At 33.7% G+C, this 18,387-nt stretch overlaps 2 protein-coding genes across 2 annotated transcripts; both read left to right on the top strand.

Moving 5' to 3' along the window:
- Positions 1–2,153: 2,153 nt before the first annotated feature.
- LOC109244639 (protein SPEAR3-like) lies at positions 2,154–5,612 on the top strand. Its single transcript, XM_019411759.1, has 5 exons — positions 2,154–2,736; positions 3,156–3,257; positions 4,047–4,114; positions 4,793–4,877; positions 4,987–5,612. The coding sequence occupies exons 1-5, from the start codon at positions 2,500–2,502 to the stop codon at positions 5,101–5,103; spliced, it is 609 nt and encodes a 202-aa protein (XP_019267304.1). The 5' UTR covers positions 2,154–2,499; the 3' UTR covers positions 5,104–5,612.
- An 8,650-nt stretch (positions 5,613–14,262) lies between these two features.
- On the top strand, positions 14,263–16,851 carry LOC109244638 (probable xyloglucan endotransglucosylase/hydrolase protein 26). Its single transcript, XM_019411758.1, has 4 exons — positions 14,263–14,471; positions 14,954–15,054; positions 15,388–15,581; positions 16,121–16,851. Exons 1-4 carry the CDS (start codon positions 14,270–14,272, stop codon positions 16,527–16,529), a joined length of 906 nt encoding a protein of 301 aa, XP_019267303.1. The 5' UTR covers positions 14,263–14,269; the 3' UTR covers positions 16,530–16,851.
- Positions 16,852–18,387: the final 1,536 nt, after the last annotated feature.

The raw sequence follows: 18,387 nt of genomic DNA, 5'->3' as shown, positions 1-18,387 counted from the left end.
TGCTTGAGTTCACATGTCTGTTTAACAAATGAGATGATTCTCTCTTTACACCTCAAAACAACTCATAATATATGACCCACAAATTGATAGCGTGTAACAGCTCGATTTGATATGGTTTGCATGCCATCACCCCCTATTCTTGCTCAGCATAAAAAATTTATTCGCACTCGATGTTTATGCACATAATAATAAAATAAGTTACGAATTCGAGTTGTGGTCTCACCCACTGATGCTTGTATCATAGTAGGTTGCTTGTGTGGTCCTTCCCCGAACCATGCGTGAACGCGGGATGCTTCGTGCATCGGAGCGGATGTACCATAGAACTGTCGGGTTCAACTGGACCAGTGCTTTCGATACGGAGCTTAAATTTATGTGTAAAGAATCACTAATATTGCAATAAATAGTAGATACGAACCCATATAACTAAAATCCTAGATCCGCCTCTGTTCATGCACTAGGCTGCCCTTTTATATATACAATATATTTATTGTCTATATAAACTTACTTAATCACTTTAGACCTAACCATAGTAAATTATATGTATTATTACTTTAATTTGTGACTCTTAAAATTAAATTGTTTGGTAAGCACAGAGATCACAAATAAGTATTTTCCAACCCGGTATTACTTATTTTATTTATTTTTTCTTTGTTATAGGAGTAATAAATATTATCACTAATAAATATGTAAGCTGTAAATCTGGTTAATTAGACAACTGCATTGAAAACTGAACTAGAAATCCACATAGATGGAAGGAAATTTTGAGCAATGAAAATCACTGAATCAGACATGATCATTTGACAAACTAAATAACATTATAACTTGATTGTCTCTTACCTAAATGATCCACCAACCAAATTCCTCTAGATTTTCTCTCAAGTTTTATCAAGAACACATAATTATGAAAATATTATAATTGAATTATTAGGGTATTAAGCACGCTACTTGGAATCTTTTATGCAAATTTGAAGTTTATTAATTAGGAGAATATATCGTCACCTAGAAGATTAGGTTAGATGCGAAAGGAAACTTATTAACTAATTAATCTAATAATGTAGAATCAGGGGCAGAGCTACATTATATGAAAGGGATTCAATTGAATATCCTTTGTCTATATATTAATCGTTGAGTTCGATATCTTGACATACTAAGAATTTTTTTAGTTTAACAAAAAAGGTGGCTCAAAAATTACTTTAGGTCATAGATCGATTCGATCCTAAGTGAGCATTTTTACTTTTTTCTTTTTTTTTAAATCTTCATGTTAAAATTCCTTGTTTAATTTGTCATTAGTGGATATTCAATAAATAGAGTAAGATTTCCTATTAAAAAAAACAAAGAAAAGGTAAAAATGAAAAGAATTTACAAATGGCAAAAGGAAAGAAGAAGTAAAAACTTATTCACGTGTACTGGTGTTTACATCAAACTATATTAATTTATCAATAGTTAGGTGTTATATTAATATGAGAATGTAAATTAACTAAATATGATTTAACAATAACCGTGTTTGTGAAAACATATGTCATGTATTCACTGGATCGGTATAAGCATATCTTCTGCGTGTAACCTTACCATGAGGGTAAAAGTTTACCTACACCAGGTGTTTACACTAAACCATACTAATTGCCATGGTTATGATAAACTAAGGTGAGAATATGAATTAATTAACTATGACTATGATTTAGTGGTAACTATATTTTGCCGTGTATTTATTAAGTAGGCGTTTGGTCATAAGAATTATAAAATTCCGAAAAAAGTAAAAAAACTATTTTAAGTAAAAATGGTATTTGAAAATTAGAGTTGTGTTTGGACATGAATAAAATTTTGGGCTATTTTTGAATTTTTGTATCTGTAGTGAAATTTTTTGAAAAATAGCTTTTTAGAGTTTTTCAAATTTTCGAAAATTTTCGAAATTCATATTAAAGTAAAAATTTAAAATTTTATGACCAAACACTGATTTAAAAAAACGTAAAAAGTTTTCGGGAAAAAGTGAAATTTTTTTTATGGCCAAAGGCCTAAATTGAGCGTAGGAGAGATAACGTGGGAGTGAAGCGCGTAGGAAAGATATGATTTGGAATAATTGTATAAATTAATGAGTTAATGAAATCAGAGGGACAATCACTATCAAGTCTTCTTCCAAGTCCATGACTAAGACAAATAAATAATTGAGGAAATTTTTTTATAGAAGTTCACAAAAAATGAGCTAGCAAGCAAGCAAAAAGTAAGGGCATAAAATCCAATTAATATAAGGATAAATCAAATCAATCTTCATAAATCTAAATGCAATCTGATCCAGCTATGCAATTATTGACATCTTAAAAAAAACCAACCCCTTTAATTTTTGAAGATCTCTCTTTCTCTTTAACCTACTGATTTTAGCCTTATAATGCTACAAAATTTTTGAGCAAAATCATCTCAATTCTTGATTCTTTCTTGGTTTTTAATTCTTACTTCTTCTTCTTCTCAAGTTTTTTCTTCTTCTTTTTGTTGAGAAAAAGAGAGATGGGCAGTAATTATTTTGGTGAACCAAATTATTTGGGAAATGAAAGATCATCATCTTCATCAGGATCATCAAGAAAAAGCAAGAAAAATAATTCAGAAAAGCAAAATAAGCAGCCACAAAGAGGACTTGGTGTTGCTCAATTAGAAAAAATTAGATTACATAGTGAAATGGGTTGTTCTAATTATAATCTTCCTTCTTCTCTTCACAATAACCCTTATACCACCAATCTCACACAGGTTTGTTTCTCTCTTTATCATTTCTAATTCTATGTGTTTTCAGTGGCAGATCTAACCATGAGTTCACGAGTTCGATAGAATCCAGTCTTTTAGGATTCAGTCTTTATATTAAAAATAACATATATATGGAGTTTCAACACTACTTTGACTATGTGACTGGGTTTTTCTTAAGCCGGTGATCTATCGAAAACAACAACTCTACCTTCATAAGGTAGAGGTAAGGTTTACGTACACGATATTCTCCCCAAACTCCACTTGTGGGATTACACGGGGTTTTTTGTTGTTGTTGTTGTTGTAACATATATATGGAGTTAAGTTTATACATTTCAGAATCCACTCTCTTATTCTTGACCGTCTGAAAATTTTCAGGGTTTTGATAGATTTTTTTTTTTTTTTTTTTTGAATTTGTATATATGCAGGAGGAAATGAGACTACAAACAACATATTCATCATCTCCATCATTTTCATACTCATCTTCTTCATCACCAGCTTATGGTTTTCCTGGCCAACAAGGCATTATGGTATGTAGTTATAAGATATAGTACATTGGATATGAACTATTTTTCTTGAAATATTAAAGTTTTAATTTCTTTATTATTACTATTCCAATAATATGGGAAGGTATCCCAAAACATAAATATGTATGTTCTTTCAAACTTTGAGTTGTCTGTAATGCTTGTGGAGATGTGTAGAGATGAATTTTTGTTCTTTTTTTTACCCTTAATAATCTTGATTCCTTTGTGTAACTGAGAAAATTCATTTTAAATATTATGTGATAGTCTGAAGAGAGCTTTGTCTACTTTCCCTTTTCAAGAAGAGAGATTAAGAATGAGGTTCTCCTATTTTGCTTCCTTTTTCCTTTGAAAACCCTTTGAACTTGAGGAGGTCTTGCCTCTTGCAAAATTGTCCATAGTGGATAAAAAAGGATCGCCCAGTGCACGAGGCATTCCGTGTTTACGTAAGGTTCGGGGAAGGGCTGCACCCAAAGATGTGATATAGACAGCTTACCCTAATGCAAGCATTAGTGGCTGCTTTCGCGATTTTAAACCGTGACCTATAGGAACATATAAGTTCTTTAAGAGTAACTTTTGAAAGAGAGTTCTAGTATGTGTATTCATTTTTACATGACTGGATATGCATCTGAAATCTAGAGAACATTTGTGCACTTTCACATTCATTTTTCAATTTCCTTCTTAATTTTCTTTGGGGTATTTTGATATTTGTTTTCTTGTGATTGACTTTTCATGTTTTCCCACTTGAGTTTGATCTGCTGTAACAATTTCTACAATTTGACACTCTTAAAATTTCAGATGGGGTTGAGTGGCATTGAAGGAGCAAATATTAGATATGGAGATTCTCAGCCTACTTCTATAGCAAGGTACTTACTCCTTTCATTAGAACCAGTTATATGGACAATTCTAAACTCTAGTTAGGATTTCAATACATACACCGACAGTATGAAGAATTTTTGCACTATTAATTTTTTTAACATTCTCTGGATCCTGCGTGACCACGGGATGCTTTATGCACCAAACTGCCCTTTCGTTGTGGCATTTGATCTGCCTTATTTTCTAAATTACTAGTTCATGTTCTATGTGACATGATAGTGTAAAAGTTTTTTATCATTGTCTATTTGTAGGTATATATAAAAGTAAAACTCTTTTAACTATTGTCCCCATTTACTTTCATCAAATTACTATAATTTTGTCATTGTACTTGGCTACCGGAAACAGCCTCTCTACCTGCACAAGGTAGAGGTAAAGCTGTGATACACAGTTAAACTCGTTACGGTTTAAGTTACATACACCGGCAATATAAAGAACTTTGCATTATTAACATTTTTCAACCTGTTGTGATAGGTAATCGACTTTATTTTCTAGATTACTAGTTCCTGTTCTATGTGACATGATAGTGTAAAAGTTTTTCATCGATCGTTGTCTGTCTATGTATATATAGAAGTAAAATTCTTTTAACTATTTCCCATTTTTTTCCATCAAATTATAATGTTGTCATTGTACTTGGCTCTGATAATTCTTGCTTTTGTGATAAAATTCAGTACTTGGCATCCTGGCACAGTATATGAACCTCAACATTATGCTCACCCTAATATGACTAGACATCTCCATAACGTGCAAGTAGAGGTATTTTGCTACATTATTAATTCCATTTTACCATGTAACACAATTTGCAATTAGTTTATGTTAATAAAATAATAAATTAATTACAAATATTTGGGTGGTAATTTAATAGGATTCAATGGAAAGGAGGAGGAAGAAAGACAGAAGTGACTCTATTGGTTCAAGTAGTCAAAATTCTGAATCAAATGGCTGTCAAGAGTTAGATTTGGAGCTCAGACTTTCCCTTTGATCTACTACTACTACTACTTCTTAGGGAATTTGTTCGGTGTCTCGAAGTTATAATCTTTCTATTAATGATCCTGACAGTTATAGGATATGTACTATCTTGGGGTCAGATGCATGGATTGAAGATATATGTTATGATACATAGCTAATAGTTTTCAAAAAATAGAGCACCCTTCGGTTTGGATTTGTAAAGTTGCAAAAGTCAGTTTGAGCAGCTTATTGAAGTTCGGTACTACTGGACTGAGACGAGCTTAGTTGGAGCAACATGGACAGTAAAGATTCATACAACCGATCTAAACTTTTGGGCTTATAGCATAGTTGTTGTTGTAGTAATTTCTTTCAAAAAAAAAAGGTGCAACTGAAGGGAATTGACTTTCCATAAAAAAAAGTGGAAAAAAAAAATATCCATGGCCTCATGTGTTAAAGTTCCATTAATTAATGGAAGGATTTATGATTTATCAGTAAGAAAACATCTCAATTGGGATACATATATATGAAGTAGAAATTAAAGCATCTAACAATGGTTTTCTTTAATTATGTTTGGTTGTTTGTTTTTTGGTGAATAAGTACTTTAGGTTATCCAAATACTGTTATTGAACAGTTTTCAACTTTAAAAAAGAAGAAAAAGAGGGAACAAAAACCAAAGATTTTCCCCCTAAGGTAAAGAGAGGAACAAATCTTTGCAAATTTCCTCTTTTTTTGTATTCATCTTATTGGACCTTTTTGGTGTTAAGATGTTCTTTTGATTTGGTACAATGTATGAATGATGTTTATTTATTATCATTACTTATCTATAAAGGTTAATTAATGTCAAAAGGTTATTGGAAAAGATCAAATCCAATGATAGTAACTATTGTAAAAGATAGGTTAAAAATCGTACGTTATCATAGTTGAATTCATGAAACCTTGCTTGGCTTTTGGGAAACTGACAGTGATTCTTCGAGTTAACAAAGAACCAACCGACCAGGATCAAGATCTTGAAACGAAAACGTGGTTTGTGGGTCGGTTCAAAAAACAACGTATCTCAAGCTTTAGGACTCGGAATCTGATGATTCAAAAACGAGATGAAAGATGACGATCTGAACTATTACTATTTACTCATTCAAAACAAGTAAATACTGATGTTGCACCAGTTCAATGAAAGTTAAGATTCTATGATATCAAAAGAACGACTTTAGATCAAGAAACGTGTTCTTGAAAGATCAAGAACTAAACAAGTTCCTAAAGTCACCACTTGGATTCAATTAACGTGATAAAGAAACACCACACGCAATTGAAAACAAGATAAAGACTATTACCACCTTGCTTGGAACCAAAAACAAGGATAAAGAAGACAAAATAGAGAAAAACACTCTATTGTAAAACTAGGGCAAGCCTAAAAAACGTGATTTTTTCTTCTACAAGGCAAGAGAACCCTTTATATAGGCCTAGAGTCTCTTCTTTGATGACTACAATTCCTATTCTAATAAGGAAATAAAATAACTAAAGACAAGGAAAGTAAAATCCTATTCTACAAGGAAAAGAAACTAGAATCCTACCAAAGGAATATCCTTATTCTAAAAGGAATAAAATAAATCCTGTTTTAAGAAGGAAAAAATCTTGGCTTCTTGATATCAATCTTGAGCTTCTTGGACTTCTTGCCCTTCTTGAAAATAATTGCATATGTTTGGACTTGAACTCTAAAAAATTATCTTGGCCAAATTTAATAAACTTTAACATAGATTCTTCTTTTACATCAGAAACCCCATACATTGACAATCCTAATCTTGATTAACTAGTTTCTTTGTAAAACATGAAATGATAAGGAATAAGGGACATTCCTACAATGTCTTAGTTATGATGTATGGGAACTCAACACAGCTCTTCACTAATCTCCTCGTATGGTCTTGAACAATTTGTATATCACGAATTAGTTTTTGTAGTTAATTTAGATGTAAGGTTTATTTCTTCACTTAGTATCAAATCCAGACTCATTATTTCTTCACTTAGTATCGAATCTAGACTCATCCTAATTATTGGTTTATTCGATGTTAGGCCCGCATATTTTGTTATTCACGCTCCAATTGACAGTCATTAGTGTGAGGGAGTGTTATGTTGTCCCATATTGGTCGTAGGATATAGCATTGGTCTCCCTATAAGTTTTTAATAATTTTCTCTCATGAACTTGCCTTCTGTATTGAGTTACACTCAATGTTCATTTTTTAGTCAGTTTCGATATTATATTTTTCGAGTTTATTTATTCGGTATTAGAAACACTAAGGCCCAATTAATTTTATTCACATGGCTTGAACTCGAGATCTCGGACACTACTAGAAATTCGGGCAAAACCGACCAAAGTTGGTCGGTAATGGACAATAACAGTACAAAACGCGACTATTCACGTGTGGACAGTATTTTGAAGGTCGGAAGGGCATACCGATCAAAGTTGGTCAGAAATTACCGACCAACTTTGGTCGGTCAATTAAATTCAAAAAAAAAAATTGCCGAAAAAACCGACCAAAGTTGGTCGATTTTATTAAAAAATAAAATTACCGACGGAATTTGGTCGGTTTTTTAAAATGACCGGCCGAATTAACCGACCGATTTCGGTCAGTTTTTTAATATTAATTTTAATATATTTTAAATGAAAAACCGACCAAAGTTGGTCGGTTTCTTGAAAAATAAATTTTGTGGAACTCAAAAATAGTTTCCCGTATTTTTGCGCAAAGGAAACCGACCAAATAAAAAAGAAAAAATTTGAAAAACCGACCAACTTTGGTTGGGTTTTTGTCCGGTTTTTTGACCGACCAAAATTGGTCGGTCGTCCGTGGTCGATTTTTGCCGAATTTCTAGTAGCGGGACTACCTGCCGAGGAATTCCACATATCTATCACACAACTAGTCGAAATTACCTTGTTATTTGAGTAGTAAACAAAGCTAAAGACACTACCCAAGCGACCAATAATTCTTAATTTGGACAGATAAAATTCGTAATCTTTCATGGTCTGTCAGGCATGCCAGCTCTGATTGTGATAAATTAGAGGTAAAATTGACTACATAATAACATGTCGGATTCAGTCTCCACTTGTTCTTTGTTCTCTCTCTTGTCTCTCTGAAAATCACCTTTAGTTTAGATGTTATGAATAATTAGAAAATTAATATCACAAGATTGCATGAGCTGTATAGTACTCCCATATCGTTCTCTGGATCTATTTCATATTCAGATAATTAATGAGTGATGACTGGTGCGATTATCAGAAGACTTGTTAAAATAGGTCCCGAAAAAAAAAATGTAACCCAACAAGTCATAAAGTAAAAAAAAAATAAGGAGAAGTTGGGTCATGTCCAACGGGTTAGGGTTATGAGTCTATTATTTGACACATTTTTATCCGATTCATATTGACCCAAGCAAAAACTGAACGTGGAAAAACTACACAGTATAGCAGGTCCCAAAAATAATAGTCACCAAATGATATATTTTTTATATATTTGGCTAGTGGAGGACTTCTTTACTACTCTATGGTTTATGACACTATTATAGTGCCTGGGCTTTTTAATCGGGCCTTTACATTCAACTTCCCGGCTGTACTCCCGAACTAGATTTGGCCATTTTTTAAAAGAAGAATTAACCTAAGTAGCCGTTTCCCCAATCGCTTAAATTAGAAATAATTGGTGGGTGTATAATATAAGTTTAGTCTCTCTCTCTATGTATAACCGTATATGATCTATCTATACTGGATAATTAGAAAAGTAAATAGTGAACCCAATTGGCTATTTGTGTAAAGATCTATTTATTAAACCGAACGAGCTAGAAACATTTAGTAGCCCAAACCAAATGAGAATAGCGTTATATGAGTAAAAATTATGTGGGGTAGCCACATTTTAAAGTGGTATTTACTTTTTATCCAGCATTTTCAATGCTTAGCAATAGTAGGCACTAGTCTATTAAAAATAATATGAAAAGACTGTGTTACTTTTTCTTCTATCTCTTTCATGTTAGGGAGAAGAACTGTGCCGCCGTCTGTGAGACTTCCGCGTTTCTCAAGTTTGTAAATCTTATCGTGTCCAGCACGAAAAACTCGACTTTGTTAGAAAAGTTTTGTTGTGTACTCATGAGAGCAGTAATATTTCTCTACTGGCGTTTTTTGAAGCTCTAAAATATGATCCTACTATGTTATTTTATTCGAAGTCGTTGGATCTGGACTATGTTAAAAGATGTCAGTTTCAATATAGTAGATATCATTGTGTATAAGGGGTTTGTTGCTGTTGATCGGTGTGGCAAGACTATAGAGTTTGATTCTTTCTCATTCTCTCTCCTTTATATGAAAGCGATAAGATCCTGCTACGTTCAGGACCTATTTGTATCTTTTTTTTGTGAAAAGATACAAATAATGTTTGATTTTCTGCTACGTTATGGATCCTGAACTTACAGTTACAAGTTCAAAAGTTAAGGACACTTGGTCCTGAACTTCGAGTTCCAAGTTCAAAAGCTAAGGACACTTGGTCCTGAACTTAGAATTACAAGTTCAAAAGTTAAGGACACTTGGTCCTGAACTTCGAGTTCCAAGTTCAAAAGCTAAGGACACTTGGTCCTGAACTTAGAATTACAAGTTCAAAAGTTAAGGACACTTGGTCCTGAACTTAGACTAACAAGCTCAAAAGTTAAGGACAATAGGTCCTAAACTTACAGTTACACGTTCAAAAGTTAAGGACAATAGGTCCTGAAGTCCTGAACTTAGACTAACAAGCTCAAAAGTTAAGGACAATAGGTCCTGAACTTAGGCTAAGAAGCCAAAAAGTTAAGGACAATAGGTCCTGAATTTAGACTAACAAGCTCAAAAGTTAAGGACAACAGGTCCTGATCTTAGACTAACAAGCTCAAAAGTTAAGGACACTTGGTCCCGAACTTACAGTTACAAGTTCAAAAGTTAAGGACACTCAGTCCTGAACTTAGACTAACTAGCTCAAAAATTAAGGACAATAGGTCCTGAACTTAGACTTACAAGTTCAAAAGTTAAGGACAAGTAGTCCTTAACTTAGAGTTACAAGCACAGAACTTAAGGACAGGTGGTCCTAAACTTCGAGTTCCAAGTTCAAAAGTTAAGGACATGTAGTCTTGAAGTCCAGAACTTAGAGTTGCAATTTCAAAAGTTAAGGACACTTGGTCCTGAACTTTTATGAGCAGAAGGGTGTTTTCATCTGGGCAGGTAAAGTTTATTAAAGCAGTGGCTAAAGACTAAAGACATTTTAAACAGTGGCTTAAAAGTAAATACATGTGTTATTAGTGGCTAACCGTGCACTTCCCCCTCATATGACTAATTAACTTGAGTCCCAAATTACATGACTTGGCTAAAGAATTGACGTGATTAACATCAATTTGGAAACAATTTAACATCATATATTGGTTGTTGTTTTTTATTTTCTTTTTTAAGTAAAAAGATAGATTTAGGAATTACATGTGAAACGCTCTTAACTATAAATATTTAACTGCTATTCACACTGAAAATTCCTTTCTCTTAAATTAGAAGGTGCTTTTTTTTTTAATTTTTTTTTTTATGGAGAAGGTGCCCGAAAAAATAGAAAGAGTCAAATGCGGAAAGTTTGAAAAAACATCTTGCTATGTCATAAATATGTAAGTAAGAGCCCGCTTGGACATAAGAAATTTTTCCCTTTTTTCAAAAAAAGATTTACTTTTTTTTCGAAATCAGCGTTTGTTCATAAAATTTTCAATTTTCACTTGACGATGCATTTTGGAAATTTTCGAAAATTTGAAAAACTCCAAAAAGCTATTTTTCAAAATTTTAACTCAAATCACTCACAAAACTTCAAAAACACCCCAAGATTTTATTCATGTCCAAACACAACTCTAAATTTCAAATACCATTTTCACTTGAAAAAAGTTTTCACCCTATTTTGAAATTTTACAATTCTTATGTCCATACGCCCATTAAATATAGATTATGGTACTGCAGAAATATCTACCATTACGCATTTTCATGAGCCAAAATGTGAATTTCACAATTTTTTTAGGGAAAAGAGCTTAAACTACCCCTGTTGTTTGATAAAAGGTTTACTTATAGCCTTCGTCCATCTATCAGTCCACAAATACACACTCTGTCCATCTATTAGTCCAAAAGTACATACTATATTAATTTTATTAATTAAAATACCCATACGTTTAACGACATACCAGTTGGACCTTCAACTTAATGTGTTGTGGTCTTTTTACTGGGCCACATGCACTCTTGTCCTAAAAGAAATCTGAGTAAAACTAAAAAAGCTAGCATCAATTGTTTCATCATTTTCATTATCTGATGGGTTCAAATTCGGGTTCAACTAAATTGGATAAAACCCAAATCTAAAAATCAATTCTAGAAAGCAAAATCAGAGAATTCAATTTTTATTTTGTTTATTTTACTTTTATGTTGATATATATAAACAAACAGTTGCATGAGGAATGGGTCAAAATAGGGATGTGAGATTTCATCGTTAAGGAACTAAATAAACACTTTGGTCACCGTTTACTGGAGATTTGGGCTTTTGTTGAAGAAAAATCTGAGGAATCCTCCAATGAGTTAACCATTTGGACTTGTAGAGAGAGAAAAAAGATTTTAAAGAGAGAAAGACACAATGTTTGGCGGAATAACGACATCTGATTGATATTTTTACACACAAATCACGCACCAATTTAGTCCATATGTCTACTTGTATAACTCAAAGCTCTTCAAGTATCAAATTAAATTCATAATTTCAGTGCTTTATGCCATCATCTTTTGTACTACAATCTGTTCCCGAGGATCTTGGAAGTGGCGAAGAAGAAAAGATACCAGTGAGGAAAAGGGGTAGACCATAGAAGCAATGGAAGGATGAAACAGAGGAGGAGGAAGAAGCCGGAAAGGTTATTCTTTAACCCGGATTGTAAAAAAATTAGGGCAGGTTCGGTTTATGGGACGGGTACTAAACCCATATATGTTGTCTGACCCAAAATGCCACGTGGCCAATAAAAATATGCCACCTCATTAAATAGAATGCCCACATGTTCTGTCTTTAGTCCCGGGATAATTTTGTTAATAGAATTAACGTCGTGTGCTTTTTTGGATGAATAGGTGGACGGAGAGCAATTGTAAACCATTTAGTAAATGATATGGGTAGTTTAGACCCTTTTCCGTTTTTTATAAAGGTACATGTTATACCCAAAACGTACAGAATATAGACAAAAAAAATTGCAGAAATATTATAGTTTTTTTTGGCAGTCTTTAACTTTTAACTCCTGTTGGTTAGGGTGGTCATAGTTTAGACAAACCCAAAATCTAAATCGAAATTCAAACTTTTTAAATTTATAGTTTGGATTTTAGGACTACGGATTGGATTTAGGACTTAATTAATACTTAAAAATTTTGGATTTTGGATTGGATGTTAGATATGGTAATTCGGATATTTGGATATCCGAAAAGTTCGCAACTTTTATACTTTGTACTTAGCCAATTATCCATATACCAATAGTAATAAGTCCAATACCCTACCCATTATACAAATCTAATATATTCAATACTAATTACTAAATTATTGTCAAATACTTTCTACTTGGACATGGTTTTACTATTGTTACTTCTTATCGGCTTTAGTAATGTCTCTGTTGTATTTTCTTGATGATGATTTATTACTTGAATACTTTATTTGGATGATTGTGGTGAGATTGGGAAACTTTTTAGGCAATTTAACATGAATACTTTATTCGAATGTCTACTTTTTGTAAGAAGAGAAACATCTCAACTTATAGGCTCAAAAACGAAAATTCAAAGTATTTAAACCGATTAATCTGAAACTGAACTTAAGAAATCCGACCCAATCCGAGCTTATTTGGAATGAATTTGGGTTGTCATTTCTTCAATCTGAAAACCGAAAGTTCAAACTAAAATTTTTATATCCAATCGAAATTGCCCGAACGCCCACCCCTACCTGCTTGCCCCATGAGCAAAACTTCAAGGTCAAAAGTAAAAAGTATTTTTCATGGGGCAAGTGAAGGCAACACTTGTTAAACTTGAAGTTCTACCGACGGAGCAAAAAAGGGACACAAATTCTAGACCATACACTTTGAGGGTTATTGCGTACTTCACTCGAACATAGGACTATGTAGAGGGAGATGACAGTACGCAATTTGTTTTTTTGGAAAATATGACACAAAAAAGTTGATCGTTCTCTCTACCAAGCCACACAAATTAAAACAAATAAAAAGATCAATACTTTGGGATACAAAATTTTGAGACCTGAAAGTGAAATTATGGGGAGTATTTTGGGGTCACTCTCATTTGCTATTTATATAGTTCTCTAAATACAAAGAATTTAATGTTATGGTCTGCACGTTTAGACCTAAGTGGAGTTGATCACTTCGCATATTGAACCATAGCCAACTTGTTTATCTCAAATCTTTTAGTCTCATGCACGTCATTCAACCCCTAAATCCCACCCCTTCACATTTTCAAAATAATATCGATGCCAAAGTTAGATATAGGTAAAAAAGAGTTTAGTACGTCATATTTTAAGGGTTCCAATTAGATACTGCTTTTGCAAAATGGTGTGTATACTGTATAACCATAGCCGGATCCAAGATTTTAACGTGACGGGGGCATAATATTCCGCTGTGCCTCCTTAAGCTTTTAGTGTTTAATGTACCAAGTGATTTAATTTTTTTTTTAGGTATATGTATATACAAATACAAGATTTCTATTGAGGTTTACGGGTCCGATAACCCCTCAACATAACACATAGGTCCGCCTCTATGTGTAACCATTAATGTTGATCATGAGATATATAAAAGTCGTTTTTATAAAACACAATGTCTGGTTCATATCATTTGTTCTTTTAAGTTTTTGCACCTCCCTTATATATATATATATATATATATATATATATATATATATATATATATATATATATATATATATATATAATATATATATATATATATATATATATATATATATGCTAATATTCTTTATTTTTTTCCTTGCTCAGAAGCTAACAGATACAACATACATGTAACCAGATTTTTTTGTTTACTGCGAACTGCGTCCACTCGGTATTTAGAATACCAACCTCAGACATGGTCAGCACAAAATACATAAACATTTACGTAGTAATTGAAAAGGTCTTAATTTCAGCTATATAAAGCCTACACAGCCTAAGAGCAAAATGCCATTTCAAGTTACTCAAAAATTTATAAAGATGGCCAAATTCATAGCTTTTAATTCCTTGGTTTTGATCATTGCAACATTTGCATTTCATTGTGCTATAGTCAATGGAAAGATTTCAAGTAGCATGTATGTCAATTGGGGTGCTCATCATTGTCAAATGCTAGGGGATGATCTTCAACTGGTCCTTGATAAATCTGCAGGCATGTTTAATTTTCTTTTCATATGTATAATATGTGCAAAAAATCCTTAATTACTTGTGTAGCCTTCCCTTGTCAGCCTCGTTTGTTCCGATAATTTTTTACTGCTATAGTGAAGTGATATTATAGAGATGATATATTATAACATTACACAAAAAACGGTTCCGAGAAAAATTTGAATTTTGTAGTGAATGACTGTTGTATATAGAGATGTTATTATAGAGAGGTCTGACTGTATATGTATATATTTTTATATTGTTTGAGTCGAAAATAATGGTTTCGATTGAAACTACAGAACCTGCTCTAGATCTACCTCGAACAAGAGGAGAGTGCCTCCCCAAATAATTAAGTGAAAAGGGGTGCCAAAATAAGAATGACATTTTTGTTTGATTGAAAAAAAGAAAAAAGAAAAAAGAAAAAAAGAAACAGAATTTTTAAATTTTTAGGTTGACAATATTATTGACTAATCTGGTTTTAACTTTCAGGTTCTGGTGCGCAATCAAAAAGAACATTTCTCTTTGGTAGCTTTGAAATGCTTATCAAGTTGGTACCTAACAACTCTGCTGGAACAGTCACAACATACTACGTAAGTATATAGTTATACAGTCAAACCTCTCTATAACGGTCTCCTCGTTTGTTTCGATATTTTTTGTTGTTATAATGAAATGTTATCATAGAGGACATATATGATAACACAACATAATAATCGGTTACGAAAAAAGCTTGACTTATATTGTAAATAATTGTTATATGGGGATTCTGTTATAGAGAGGTCTGACCGTACAATATTCAAGTTTGAATTTCTTAATAAACAACTTACAAAATCAAAAAGGTTGTTAGAGTCAATCGATTGTACAAAAATTATTAGAGTTTAAATTCTATATACTAACGATGATTTTTGTTTATTTATCGTTTGCAGTTATCTTCTACTGGTACCAAGCATGATGAAATCGATTTCGAGTTTTTAGGAAACGTATCAGGACAACCTTACATTCTCCACACAAATATTTATACCCAAGGTGTTGGAAATAGGGAGCAACAATTCTATCCTTGGTTTGATCCAACTGCTGATTTTCACAACTACACCATTCATTGGAACCCTAATGCTGTCGTGTAAGTCGATTTTTTCAGACAACTTCCTTCCATTACAGAAAAACCAACTTATTTGTCAACTCTCTCTACCTTCGCTATTTATCTATTTAAATTTTTTAGAGTGGTGGTGGTGTGTTTGGTATTTTCGACTAATATTTTTCATTTCTAGTGTTTGATTGCACAAAAAAAAAAAAAAAAAGATCACCAAAGTGGAAAAATAACTTTCCAACACTTTTGGATGGAAGTCACTAATTTTCTGCACAATTATATCAGATCTTAACTTCATATTACTGCTTTAACCAACGGTTAGATATTATTATCAATTTTTAATACTCAAAATATCATCAAAGCACTATCTAGTTTGCTAATATTACTATCCGTCTTTAACATAAAAATTCAAAAGTAATATTTCACTCTCCAGCCAAATACTAAAAAATAGTGTCCAGAAAAAAATATTTTTCGGAGAATGACTTCTGTTACATCAAACAAACGGGCACATATATATAGTAAAAAATCCAGAGAATCTTGAAATTTGATTTAGCAATGCTTATGATTTTCAGGTGGTACGTTGATGGTATTCCAATTAGGGTATTTAGAAACTATCAACTCAAAGGAATTCCATTTCCAAACCAACAAGGAATGAGAATATACTCTAGCCTTTGGAATGCTGATGAATGGGCAACAAGAGGTGGACGTGACAAAATTGATTGGACAAATGCACCATTTATTGCAACATATCGCAAGTTTAGGCCAAGAGCTTGTTATTGGAATGGACCATTGAGTATTGTTCAATGTGCAATACCTACTAAATCCAATTGGTGGAATTCTCCTTTATACAATAAATTGAGTGTAAATAAGGTTGATCAAATGAACTCAATTAGGAGCAAATACATGATTTATGACTATTGCAAAGATACTACACGATTCAAGGGAGTTATGCCTACTGAATGTTCATTGCCACAAAACTAGAAGGACTTCGAAATTGGAATGATACAGAAAAGATTAGCATGGTCTATCCGCAAGGATGACACGTGAATCGAGAAGGACGTCAAAGTGAAAGCTGCACTTTTTCCTTTTTCTTATTTTGCTTCTTGCATGTTTGTTATTTCTTGTTCTCAATTCTTTCTTTTTGGTTGTTTTCCGCAAGAAGATCTTGCTGAGTTGATCTCATTTATGTATCTCATTCTTTTCTATTACAGTTTGAATGTTTGTATTAAAGCTCGATCTCAAGGTCCATATTCTGTGAAAGGATCATCATCTACTATGAAGAACTAGCCTAAATTTTCCTTTGCTTTGTCTTTCCTTCCGTCAGACTTTGAATGCGAAGGTTTAGCAGGGTCATCACCGATGTTTAAGTCAGCCAATGCATCTGCCGCCGCAATAGCAGTAGGCGCGGATGTGGCAAGGATTGGGCGTGATGGCCTTGTCATTGGCCTTTGTGCGGGCAAATCGATCATGCAGGCAACGGACAACACATTGTCATGAGGGCTGTTGTGGGAAAGTATTGGCCAAGGTCTTGGGGCAGGCAAGACATGCTTGGAAAAGACTTGACGAGGCAGTGTGGGCAATGTTGGGGCGGCATGGCATGGCATGCGCGCCAAAGTCAGTGGCACGGGCACTTTGGCTTGTGGTAGCAACAAATATGGTCTAAGCTAAAATGCGGGAGTGCAAATGATGGCAAAGGCTTTCAATAGCTAAGACAAGGCTATGTGAAGGAAAATACAAGCAATGGCACAGGTGAAACAAGGGTTGACATGGGCAAGGCAGAAACTCGGCCAAGGCATGTGCGGACGGCAGTGGCGTCGGGCGTGTGCGGCAAAATCATGGGCGGTAGGTTGCGGGCAAGGCATTGGTGCGGAGCAATGTCAAGATGAGCCAAGGCTGGGCGCTGTCACGACCCATTTTTCTACACAAGTCGGTACCGGCACCCGATCACTAAACATGACCGAGCGAACCATCTGTGCTTATCAAATCTGTTATAACTTCAAACTTTATATGCAATAAGGCAGTACTATAACCAAATACTTTTAATTAATTTAAATACCAAAAATAAGCCAACTCCAAAACTTTATTCGTAGTAAAAAATAAAATACTGCTAAGTTTTTATAAAAAATATCTGAATCTTAACCCACCGACTGTGTCTATAAAGCCTCTACTGATAAACTGACGCACTGCTCAGGAAATGAGATTTCCTAGCTAGTTCTCTAAGTAAACAAAGAAATAGCTAAATAAAGATGACTCTAAGGAATACTCCACGAACAAAAGCGGAGCTCACCAATCTGGAAGAGAAGTAAGTCCTAACCCGTAGCCTACTCGCCTACAAAACCGGTTCCTACGTTGTACCGCAGACCAACGTAGGTTCCCAAAAGAGAACGTCAGTACCATCCATTGTACTCAGTGAGTCTCAACGACAGGGGACGAAACTTTAATAACATATACATTACGAGCAAAGATTCTAAATGCATGTAAAACATAAAGCTTATAAGAACAATTCTAAAATAATCGCATAATAGCAGTTTATGAATATTCTAAAAAAAATTCTTTTCTTTTTCTTTCTTATAAAACAAATACTTCACTTTATACTTTGGGAGTTCCAACTATCCTGACTTAATTCTGTCTCAGTCACCGTGTGATCCGCATGCCTGCGGATACCTGCAGTACTACCTCGGACCTCTAAATTGACTGAAGGTAGCTACCCAAAGCTAAGGTTCAGAAGCTGCTACATCGGGATCTGCACACAGTGCAGAGTGTAGTATCAGCACAACCGACCCCATGTGCTGGTAAGTGCCTAGCCTAACCTCGGCGAAGTAGTGACGAGGCTAGGACC

The sequence above is a fragment of the Nicotiana attenuata genome, unplaced genomic scaffold, assembly GCF_001879085.1.
Source record: "Nicotiana attenuata strain UT unplaced genomic scaffold, NIATTr2, whole genome shotgun sequence".
Taxonomy (NCBI): domain Eukaryota; kingdom Viridiplantae; phylum Streptophyta; class Magnoliopsida; order Solanales; family Solanaceae; genus Nicotiana; species Nicotiana attenuata.
This window is presented reverse-complemented; position numbering and strand designations above follow the sequence as displayed.